General features: G+C 36.4%; 1 protein-coding gene across 3 annotated transcripts in view; it reads right to left on the reverse strand.

The window, feature by feature from the left end:
* Positions 1-2,568: 2,568 nt before the first annotated feature.
* Positions 2,569-12,663, reverse strand: part of IPO11 (importin 11) — a 79,990-nt gene continuing 69,895 nt past the window's right edge. For all 3 annotated transcript variants that reach the window (XM_057389641.1, XM_057389640.1, XM_057389639.1), the window contains exons 30-32: positions 12,554-12,649; positions 8,988-9,072; positions 2,569-2,879 (exon numbers count right to left, since the gene is read on the reverse strand). In XM_057389641.1, the coding sequence (XP_057245624.1) occupies positions 2,715-2,879; positions 8,988-9,072; positions 12,554-12,649 (346 nt within the window). In that variant the 3' untranslated portion in view covers positions 2,569-2,714. The remainder of the gene's footprint in view (positions 2,880-8,987; positions 9,073-12,553; positions 12,650-12,663) is intronic.

Genomic DNA, 12,663 nt, shown 5'->3' on the forward strand with positions numbered 1-12,663 from the left:
AAAAGTAAACTGATAGCATTTGTAAGTCTTGGGAGTTCAGTTGTGCAGTAGGAAAAAAAATTCCCCAATTTAAATTTTTTTTTGTCTTGAATATCAAAGCCTAGAGGGCAACAGAATCAAAGATCCTTTCTYGTGAGAATTTCAGAAACTGTATTTTACAGCTTCAGTGTCAGGATAATTGTTATATTTGTTTTCCGTTCTTCCCCTAGATTAAAATTTAAAATTTCAACATCAAATTCAGATAGGGCTATAACTTGCTGAGTCCTAATCCACACTCTTCCAGTGAAAATGTAATCCTATATATAAGGATTTAATATCTAATGACAGTATGTAATAGTTTTTCTCCTGCTTCAAGCTGAAATTTCTCCACTTTGAGTACCAGATTGCTGCTGGCTGCAGATGGGCACTTGGTTGGCATTGTGCTCATTGACAATGGCTGTCATACAGACAATTATGATGATGATTGTTTTCATTTATAGTCCAAGCCTTGGAGGAAGATCTTCCAGGATGAAAAGCCAAACACCTAGTAACAAATTTAACTTGTTCGTTAATGCATATGAAAATTAACACATGCAGTTATTCAGAGACATTACTCAGAAAGGTAATCACAACTTATCATGCTGTTATTAGCCAAAAGTACATCCATCATTCTTGACAGGGTCTCTGCCAACATCATGCATTAACACAAACTGCAGTTAACACTCCATCTCACGGGGTAACGGGGGATGGAGTTGCTCAGAGAATGACGCAGGTGGGCTGGTCTGTCTCAGCTGTGCACAGTCGTGACGACAGGTCTGGCTCCCCRTGAGATGCTGCACAAGGAGCTGGGTGGCGTGGCCACACAGCATAGGACTATAGTAGGTAGGACCTTGTCACCTTCTGAAACATCAGGGAGCACCATTTGGCACTGCACAGGGGATTTTAGAGAACGGTGATAGGACAGTACCGCTTCCTGGCAGGATGTGCTTCTGTGTGCCAAGCAGTCATGCCAGGTGGGGTCAAAGCTAACAGATCTGCACAGGTTTTACACTGAGCCAAAAGCTTAGGGTGTCTGCAGATTAACTGTGCAACAAATCCAAACTTAGTCAAAAGCTGCCAGGTTTTGSTAATTGTGGTTCACAGCTGAACGGAACCATGAGCACACTGAGTCTCTTTCTCTGCAAGTATCAAATGCAMCCAGATAAACCTCTTAATTATGAGATTAGGTTGGTGGATGATTGAGGAAATGACATACACACAACATACAGACAAATAGTAGCAATTCTTCTGGCAAACCTCCCTATCCCAAGGTAAAGAGCAGGAAACAATGAGTTATCACACAACTTCTGCTGACAGATGATGGCAGCAGGGGACAGGGGAGGTTTTGCATTCAGAACTGTGAGATCCCCAACAGCCTTTGACACTAATGCCAAAGGAGAGAAAGATTAGCATTCCTCTGCAAACAGAGGGAAGGTTTCAAAAAGGATTACTCCCCAAAAGGGCAGTAAAAAAGGCTCAGATTTTTAAAAGCATCTAGTTATCTGATAAGATTGTCAAAAGCTTGTAGGTGTCTTTAAGCAGCTAATCCCCTCTGGAAAAAAAATCTTACTTGAGAGCTGAATCATCTCTTAGTGAAGCAAAGTTAATTTCAACTTTAAAGGTGGAAGATCAGTATTTGAAAGCAAAAATCTGAAAATGGAAATTAGCATTCTCTTCCCCCTTCCACCTGCAAGGTACAAATGACAAAGGCACATAGAAAGGAGCAGCTTTACACTGTGATTCCTGCAGATAACTAATAAAAAATTAAAAGCAAGCCTCATGTTTGCAAATAATTGTTTTAGGTGGCTTAAACATTTTTGCARCAATTCTGAAGTATTCTCATGACATGTCTTTGAGGAGAAAATGCAAAGAATTGAGAAACTGAATATGGTAATTTTATATAGTCTAGGTACGGCCACAAATTAACTGGAATTAACTACTCATCTACCCGTGATGAGTTTCTCTGTGTTATGAGAGTTAAAAGTGGAATAGAAGGAATGCAACAATGTACCTTTTTCATAACAGAAATAAAGAAAACTTGATGATAAAAATGAAAAGTCATATCTTCAGATAGAGATATACATTAATGCTCTCTAACAATTCAAATACAATTTGAGTGTTAGAATCAGTTTCTTTTTCTCTGAGACAATTCAAATGGGAATTATCTTTCTCTCATGAAAGAATATTTCTGCTCACAACCTTACTGTTTTCCTAAGTCGTCGTGTTTGTATGGCTGAACATACAGTCAAGAAGGAGCAACAGAAAGAGGATAAAGTTACAGATCTACAGTACCACAGAAGCAAGCAACTCCTTATACTGAATTATAGTCCTGAATTAACAGACATTTCCCATTAATACACGTTAGTAAGTTCCTTCAGACTTCTGACTTTATGACATACCTTTGTGAACCAAAAAGAAAATTAAGGGTACCAAAAAATGGTACTAGCTAGRAAGCTAGCATATACCATTTTAGGAATCATGGAAATGTTAGCTTAATGATAAAACCCTTAATTAACCCTTTATTATTAAAAAAACCCAAAGAGCATAGTATAGCAAGAGCAGAAACTTATTTTTATTCTTTTCTCAAAAGCTGCTTTCCCCTTTCATTAGGCTCTTCCATACAAGACAGGARGCTAGAGTTCTTTCATATTTTTTGGAAGAAAAATTGGACATATAAAATCTTTTTTTCGGCTTATTTAAAAGCCTTGCAAAAATTCTTGTAGCTGGGCAACTATTTCTGTATCCACAGTTTCCATAAGGGCATGAAAACCTTGTTCTCCAAGTAATTCCTGCTGTGCCTTTAACTTCTCATAGATGAACTGCTGCAATGACACAGTGTGTACTGGGTCCTTCAGTGCAAGCTGTGGAAAACATGTAAAAGAAAAATATGTAACGATACATTAAAAAATACCCTGTAACTTACTAATTTTGTTTATAACCTCTGCTCAAGGAAGAAATCTGTTTTTTCTTTGTACTTACTTGAGAAACAAGAGGAAAACCTTGTGCAAAACAAAAATCAAATTAATTATTATCAGGGCAAATATCAGTTTAAAAACTATTTGAAAAAGTGTAAAACCATGCGTCTTACACTTTGCTCTAAACTTTCACACTTCTACATGATAAAACAATTTCAAAGCTGCTTTATTAGTCACTGCTAATGAGGTTCCTGTAACTCCTAAGAATCACATCAGATGTTACCAAGGCCTTTACTGATGGTGTATGCACTATGGTTGGTTTGATTAGTAGGAAAACAAATCACTAAAAAAGTTGAACTTGTTTAGACTGTAAGACAAACAACTGTCAAAATAAACTGTTCATATACCTAAAGAATAGATACACTTCCATACTGATACTTATAAACATCATCAATCCAGCTGGATTATGTMATTTTCTTTGGGCAAGGAGGGACAGAGTATTTGCCACTATTTTCCCATGTTAGCTGCCTTTTAATGAAAGCAAAAATAGGTAAAAGAAGAGGCCACATTGACAGTGGAACTATTGCTCATTTCAGTGCCAGCAGACACATGTGGGCAGGATCAGGATATCAACACTTAACGCCGCGCTTGTCCCTCAGTCCACCWGGCTGGATGGAAGGGATGASAGATGGGGACATCTGGTGCTTGCAGCATCATAAAGCAGCAGGATTTTGAAACCCATGGCAATTAATGCAGACCTATTATCTATTTATCTTAGCGTCAAACCCAAACAGCACTACCGCTTCCGCTGSAAGGTCAGGAAACTACTTTGCTATTTCATCTGACATTATCATTTTATTACCTATTCTTACCATTACACTCTTTTGACAGGGAAAGTAATCATACTCTGTAGTTGGTTTTTTTCAGTAAATGTAATTTGAACCTCTAGAATATAACAAGACATTTCTAAGGAAATTTCTAAATCGCAAGTATTCTAATCAAGATTTGTCAAAGTTAGTGGCACCCTTTTGTAAAAACAGGTACTTAAATACAAGTGTTCTCATCCTYGTGACTCTGACCAAAGCCACTCAATCATACCCTCTGCAACTGGACAGGGAAGAGAAAATACAATGAAAGACTCATTGGCTGACATAGGGACAWGSAGAGATCATTCACCAGTTRCTCCCATGGGRAAAACAGACTTGACTGAGGGAAGTTAATTTATCACCAGTCATATCAGGCTAGGGTAATGAGAAATGAAACCAAAYCTTAAAACACCTYCCTCCCATCCTTCCCTTCTCTTAAACTTAAATTCTCTACCTCCTCTGGAGCAGCTTGGGGGACAGGGGAATGGGGACTGCATTGAGTTTATCACATGTTGTCTGTGGCACTCCTTCCTCCTCACACTCTTACCCTGCTCCATCACGGGCCCACCCACGGGAGACAATCCTCCATGAACTTAGTTCCACTGTGGATTCCCTTGTTTCCAAAGGGTGCAGTCCCTCAGGAAGAGGCTGCTCCAGTGTTGGCTCCTCTCTCTATGTGGCCCCAGGTCCTGAGATGAGCCTGCTCCAGTGTGGGYTTCCCARAGGGTCGGAGACTCCTTCAGGAATCCACCTGCTCCAGCATGGGTTTCTACACAGACTACAGGTGGATCTCTGCTCACCTTAGCCCTCCCTGGGCTCAGGGGCACAGCTGCCTCACCATGGACTGCACCACGGCCTGCAGGGTAACCTCACTCTGGACACTGGAGCACCTTTCTCCTCCTTTCTCACTGACCTGGGTGTCGCAGAGCTGTTCCTCTCACATACACCCACTCTACTCTTGGCTGCCCCACCACTCAAAGCAGTGGCACTCCAAGCCAGTAGGGACTGCTCTAGTATGATGAGTGCTTGCTGCTAGAAACATCAYCTACCATCTGTAAGCCAAATGTGATTTAAGAGTCTTCAGACTTAATTAAGGAGTTAACACACTAACTTGTTTCCATTCAGACAGTCCCATCAAAAATATTTCAGGTAAATGAAAGTTTCCTGCAATAATAAGTTTGATTTTCTTTCACTCTACTTTTTTTGGAGCTTGTATTCAAAACTAACAAAACAAATGAAATAGTTTGATATAATGAGTTTGTCAACAATATTAGAAAGCTGCAGTATTCACTGACTAAGCAATCAAAATCCTATGTTTGGAAGAACAGTAAGCATAGTCGATGAAGAACTATATATTAAGGATACATGCTGAGTTCCTARGTGTGTGGCCATAGTTTTTTCAACAAAAATGTGCCTGACTCTGGTAAGAGCAAAACAAATCTATTTTCCAGCTAAAAAAAAAAAAAAATTCCAACAGCTTCTTAATCAAAACAGCTACAGACAGGAAACAGAGGTTTGGCCAGTAACTACACATTATTGAAATGTGCTTTATGCTGCTCAGTGAAAACTGGATTTGATTGGCTTTTTAATCTTGCTGCTTTACAGATTGATCGTGAAACTTGATACAAGTGCCACCTTGGGGCTGGACTGAAGAAACTAATCCTCCACCTCACTGGCTGTAAACACCAGTTTGAAGCACACAAACAGTTCACAGGTTTTGCAGAACAACTATATCTCTCTCCAAAATATGCTTGCCAGCATCAATGATATTCTGCATTCAAATCAGTTTTTGGAACCAGGATTTGTTAGGTGGATCTGGCTCCTAAACACCTTTAGACAACACTACAGCCAAAAATTCAATAAATAATTATACACTATTTCATAAACTAACGGTGATCTAATGGCTACAAGTGGTAACACAAGTAAATGGAATGGCATTTATATGCAAGAACAGTTAATAAAAGTCTAAAAAACATTAAAAATAAAAAAAGAAGTGATGGTGATATATAAATTAAATGGTTGAATTCCAGAACTTGAGAGATTGTCTTCGGCTTAAGTATGATTCCTTTAATATTAAAAAGGCAGTGAGAATTCTGGACATGAATTTAATTCATATTTGCCATGATGGTTACTATTTCATAACTGTGATGCTCTAGCAAAGCCTAGAAAATAACTTAAGAAGGGGATGTGTCCTTTACTCTTAATATTGATAATAAAGGAGAGCCAAATGACACGAAGGGCTCCTAACATTGAAGTTTTCAGGAGATTGCAGTGGGACTCATGTTAAATCTGTGTGTAATTTGTAGATAAAATGTGTAAGAAGAAATTATACCCCCACAAGGAGGCAAAAGTATTACTTTTAGTAAACCATGTTATTACATAAAATTTCCTCCTTTCACTTATTACAATTAATTTATTTGTTTTTCTGAAGACATGAGAATTTATCTAGTTTCTTCCCATAAGAGGGCAAAACTAAAAAAAAAAACAACCCTCCCAAGGCTTCTATATTTACATATAAGCGTCACGTACACCATGTACCTCCACGGGTAATTCAAGTTTAAATAAGACAGGTTTTTATTAAAAAAAAAAATTTATTTTATTTTATGGGGAAATACTTCATTTTTTCTATCCACAGTTTAAAATAGAGTTAAGAGTTTAACTGCTTTATCTTAACAATAATACCGGAGTTCTTAAAAACATTCATTAAGGGCACATAAAAATAAGCCACCTGAGATCTATACAGTAGGTGCAATGCAAGGACATGAATCACTCTCCAAATGTTTATATTTTCCTCAATGTATTTGCAATGAGACAAAAATATAGCAGTATCTGGAAATGTCAGTTCCATAAAATTACCATAAACTTATAAAATACTGTTCCAGTGAAAACCCTCTAGTAATCAAAAGCTATGTGCAATAATAAGGAGCAGTMCCAAGCACAGGACAAAGAGAATTCAAAGTAGCTAGACCCTATGCAAACATTAGGAAGTGAAATCTAGCACAGATCATGCCAGTTTATCATTTTTCTTCATATTAATGGTCTTAACAGCTGAAAAGSATTGTCATTTTGAAGGGGAGAATCCCATTTATCTTTTGTGATTCCTGATATGTGAAGTTTAAGCCCTAAGACCTGATACAAGCTGCTGATTCAGTGATGGAAGATGTAAGAGGGTAGAAACCTTTTGCAGGAAYGAAGTGGGACAAGAGACTGGAAACTTTCCTAAATTAATTTCTGATATCCTTTAGGTTGTTCTTGATTTTCCTTTCACATTATATATATTTTACTTTACCAGTGCTATCTGCTACTCTGATTTTCTTAGTGTCATATGAGTGTGTGCATTGATGTTACCACAGTGAGGAAGAAATTCCCATCACAGTATGAAGGAATGGGCCCAGGTGATATTTTGTTTTCAATCCAGTTTTTCAAATCAAATGCTAGCTTTGCTTTCAAAGCCACAATTAACCATTTGATTATTATCTGACACTTTTGCTATTGATGTCCTACCCAAAGGGCCTCCATAATTTTGAAATAAATAGCCAAATATCATGTCTCAATTTCTGTACCATCTGCAAAGGTACCTACAGAGATATCTCAGCTGGGATTCAGAGTGAACTGATAGCAAACATTCATAACAACCACAGTTCACTTGCTTCAACAGCTGTGAGAAATTGCATAAAAAAGAATAAGAAAACAATGTATACTAAAGTCAGCTGAAAAAATGACAGTGTAGAAGGCTCAAGTCAGAAATATATCAGGAAGAGTTAACTAAATATAAGAATGAGAAGATTAAAATACATAGCTATTCTTACAAGAGAGGCTTGAAAGGAGAAAAACAATGCGTAGGAATCTAGAAAATAGAGCAACGATGGAAATAGTTAAATTTAGACCATGAGGTCCAAAACAAAAATGAAGCTTTGATGTTCATATATGATAATCTATTCTCTGTACACTTTCCAAGAATACAAAGGCTCAGTGTTATCAGTTTGGTGAGGCTCCTCCTTACCAAAGGACATTCCTCTGTATTCAAATAGCCATTGATTCTATATTGGGTGTGATCCCACAACAGTTCCCTCACTAAGACTGYGTTCATCAACAATATACTGGTGTGTTGTATCATTTAGAAGGGAAGAATGATASAGGATAACTCAATGTGCCTGCTTTTCATTTTGCCTAATACTTCCACACTGAGGGTAGTACACAACAAATCTAACAAGTCTAAATTCCTCAACATATGCCCAAACTATTTAAGTTAACCTGCAACTGAAAATTAAGRTCTATAACAAAGCTATTAAAACTTTAGCCAGCCAGCAATTAAATTTGAGCATACTCAAAACTAAGAACATAAAAGCACTGTAGGTTCAAATTTACTTTGCTTTTTAAATCTGATTAACAAACAAAACATCTCTCCMTGTTCATACATAGACATATTGATCCTTATTGCTAACAATATATATCTCGAGATTATTCAAAACCACTAAGAATAAATATTATCGCTGCATCAAACAGCTAGAATTTAAGCCCACAAGCAMGAAGAAAATTTAACAGTCTAGACATGCTTTTAACAGTAACAATTATAGAACTACCTAACACATTGTTAAGGAACACAGAAAATTATATTTCTGGATTTTGTCCAAATTTGAAATTGCAAGACACTACAAATTTCTCTTAAAGCATTTTCTAACAGCTAAGAATACAGAAGAGTTTTAGCATCATTTAAAAAAAGAAGTATTATATTGCTTTTATAAGCAATACTGCTTTCATCAGTATTTGAACGGAAAGTCTACTAAAAACTRTAAGTATACACTGGCTTCTTTTAACAATTCCGTACATTAGGAAAAAAATCTAGACAAGCACATGAACTGTTAGGAGAATTTTAGCCTGCATTGACATTTCAATAAAGTTTAGCTCTGTTTTTTTCAGTAAATTCTTTCTATATTGTCTTAGTATTATCATGTCCAGATTTGGTGAACAGATGATGTTTATCTTGATAACAGTTACCAAGGTGCAAAAGGAAWGCAGAAGCGTAAGCGTTGTACTTGCAACATTTGGCATCAAAGCATTTTCTTTTTTTGATTCAAAAGATGAATTTTCCAAGAACAAYAGATCAACCAAACCTAAAGCGAATTTAATGTGACAGCAGTGAAGCACAAAATCAGGTCTATGACTGAGTAATAGATCTAAAGCTTACCATTTTTTTCCTTTTGTCTTGTTCTGTGGGAGGTTCCTCATCCTCTGTAACTTTGGGCTCTTCAAAATGAGACATTAACATGCAGCTAAAAATGGTAATAAGAACAGTTTTAACATGCATTATCATTAAGAATTATTTTGAAGCACTTTTGAAAACAAAGGATTGAGTTTGCTGAAAGTCAAACAATCTATTAACAAGTTATTTTTTTCTGAGAACAGTGAATCTAATAAAGCCTGAATGCATGTTCTCTGTCACCTCTATCCATGTTACAATTTCAGTTATCCTTCATATTTTAGCTCAAGTTGTGGGTTAAAAATACATGGCTTAAAAAATATATATATATAAAAACGTACTGTTCCTAAATAGAATTTTCCACTCCTTTCAAGAAAGTCCTATACAAGCACTCCACACTAAGTCAAAGTAGTACACACACAAAGACTGTAAAGATGTCTCATGCCATTCTTRTTTTTCTGTGAGATCTTTGACAAAAGGACCTGAAAACTAGTAAGGTCCTTGTTATTGGTGCTACACTGAAATCTGCAAGACATTGTACAATAACATATATGACGTGGAAAGAAGTGAGCTAGCTTCAGAAGTCATTAACTTGAAGTGCTGTTCCTAGATACCCAAAGCAAAGGTTTTAAACTAATTTTTTGTTTTGCTTCACCCTCAACTGGCAGTATCCATATGTGTCAGTAACAGCCATACTTTAAATACTGGTTTTGAAGTATGTATAAACCCATAAAAGATGAAGAAAAGAACCATTTTAGAAGTCAGAGGTGTTCCTATCTGTTGAAATGGTTTGAATGGATGCTATAAAGACATTCATTAAAGCTATCCTATAGCAAACATGCCTTTCATTCACTTACATGCTCTAGGCTGAAAGAATAGACTAATATTCCACCACTTTATCAAGTATTTTCTGGGAATTTGTGCCTTCAAAACCAAAAGAATTTAAAAAACCCTGACGTGAAGACAACTTGCTACCATGTATCAGGTATGATTTAAGACACAGAGGACACATAAATCACATATTACAAAGCACGAAGACAGATGCAGAATATTGCTCATTTTCAATCCTGCTTTACTGTGCATTTTTAATTGCTGGATTCCACCAGCATATGAAAAGCTCCATCAGCTAAGAGGAATAAACAATTTTGAAGTTAGTAAAATGAAAAAGTTTGTGATTTTATGTATTTTTATATTATTTTATATGAAAATGTTCAGACTTATTCTCTTTATATATTTAGTTTTCTATAAACACGTGTTTACAGCTGTATGAAACACTTGCAAAACATAATGACAAGCAGGGACAAATGCCAACAGACAATCCATTTCTAATAAAGGGATTATTTATTTCAAAATAATACAGCAAATTGTGTATCTCCTCTGCTTACAAGGGCCACTTGCAGCTCAGTTTATTAAAGAAAAAGGARACAAAAATATCAATTGACATAGCATGCAAGATGGGATTAACTCTTCCTGACTTCATAATTTTTAGGTACCACAAAATTCAAAACACAAGGAGAGGAGAGAATAAAAGAAGAGATTAGGATAAAATTGGGAAAATATGAGTATTGTTGAGACAAGACTAGAGCAATGAAATGTGCCCCTTTCCAGAAAATCTGAGGTTTGTGAAGCTTTCTTATAGTTATCACTACAATGGGAAATATAAACACAAGAAAACCTGGCTTACAACCTTTGTACTGTAGTGTAAAATATTCATAACCTGATTAAAATCCAACCTAAATCTAAAATTGACAAGACATTTACCTCTTCTGAAATCTCACTATCTACAACAGTTTCTTCAAAATTCCAGTTTAAATGTATTAATTTAAAGTGGTTAAGCCATTTAAGCCACTGCTGTTGTTTAACCTGTACAGTTTTCCCTCTGCATGTTCACCCTCTCTTAATTTTTCAGTGGCTGAAGTTCTATATTGCTTCAGCATTCATTTTCCTGGGCTAAACATGCACATCATTTTACTTTCTGCACTACAATAATTAGCTAATATGATAATCAGTAAACTACACATTATCATTTTTCTGAACCAGTTTGGGCTACATCATTATTTTTCAGTCTGGAGAGCCACAACAATGCACATGATTTCAGATGAGTGCTCTCACTTTACTTCCAGATGATGTCAAAATCTATTACATAAATGTCAGAATCTTTCAAGCAGCTCTTTCAGTACCTGCCAATATAAATATGTCCTTGGTTCAGTGTGGCTATATTTTCTGAAGTAGAAACAATGTCCAGAGTTTGGAAAAGTAGTGACAAGTTCCACAAGCCTTTAGGCTTCAAATATGAAATGAATTAGGACAAAGTTTATTTCTCAGTGAGAACTCTTTTCAACAAGTGCTGGCAAGCAACATGTTTAGAAATGGACTCTGTAATGTTGTCTCCAACAATAAACAAAACATAATGCCAGACAAAGTGCACATTCCCAGMCTTTGGAGTTACATCTTCTCTACAAAGGGTTTGGTGGGAAATACTTTGTCAAGCAATTCTTGGGCATAGTTCAGGCTCAGCTCAGGCTCAGTTCGTGTTCTCAACACACATTTTTGCGCATACCAACTGTTTTAAGTGGAGAAAAACTCGATAGATTGCATGCTGCTGTTCTGTGCCATCTGGTTTCAGTGGCAGCAAAGATCCCCTTAAGTAGTTAATTAACTAGTTCAGGTACAGTCTGTTCTGTCACCAGGCAATGATCTGAAAGAAAAYGCTTGATTCTTAGCATCAGAGCATCAGTAAATTCTTTTATTAGCATGTAATGTCTGTATGAATATATTGCAGAGCACCAGATTTTAATGTTTTACAACTCTGCATTCTAAGAATATGTAATCATTACAGAGATAAAAACAACTTCAAGACCTCTGTCAAAAAAAATCTTACTATTCACTAGCTTCTTTTATCTTTTCCAGCTTTGATGGAGTTCCACCAGTACCTAGGGAGTCACCAGGAGATGAATGAGTGTGCTGCTGAGCTGCAGTGCACTATGGACACTCCAACACMCATCTCCTGCTACAAGCCAGCTCTTGCTCCTAGCTCCAGAAACTGTCTTTTGGGATATATCCTGTAACAGCATGTGCTACCTGGAAGAACTGGAGAATTGTCCTTGTGGGATGGGCCTTCAAGTTCTCCAGGCTGTGAAATACTGTACACTACAAAAACTCACATAAGGCTCATGTCACACTCAAAGAAGCTCTGAGCCACCTCTGAGCTAAGGTGCTCCCTAACAACACATAAGACTGCTTTATTGTAATTTTGGATATCACAGCCAAGTAAACAAAAAGAAAATCAAAGCATGTGAATGTTTTGAGACATCATTTAGTAGATAATTTAATGAACATTTTAAAATTATACTGATTGTCATTTTAAGTCCTCCTCCATTGCAATTATTTTCTTTTAAGACCAAAAAATTCTTGTCTTCCTAAAACATTCAGTCTTGAGAAAACAGAACTCCTACAAGCATGTCTTAACTGCCTACAGATTTTTCAAATCAAAACACTTAATATAAAACAGTACTGCTACTGTTAAACTCAACAAAACCAGATTTTCCGCTTACTCTTTATATGTTCCTGTTTCAGAATCTTCAGTCATAACATCATGCAATCCTTCCACTGCAATGTTGATGATACCACAGAATTTATCTTGGATAACACTGTAAAAGAACAA

This window comes from Malurus melanocephalus, unplaced genomic scaffold, assembly GCF_030028575.1.
Source record: "Malurus melanocephalus ecotype Western Australia unplaced genomic scaffold, MMel_1.1 scaffold_18, whole genome shotgun sequence".
In the NCBI taxonomy this organism is placed as follows: domain Eukaryota; kingdom Metazoa; phylum Chordata; class Aves; order Passeriformes; family Maluridae; genus Malurus; species Malurus melanocephalus.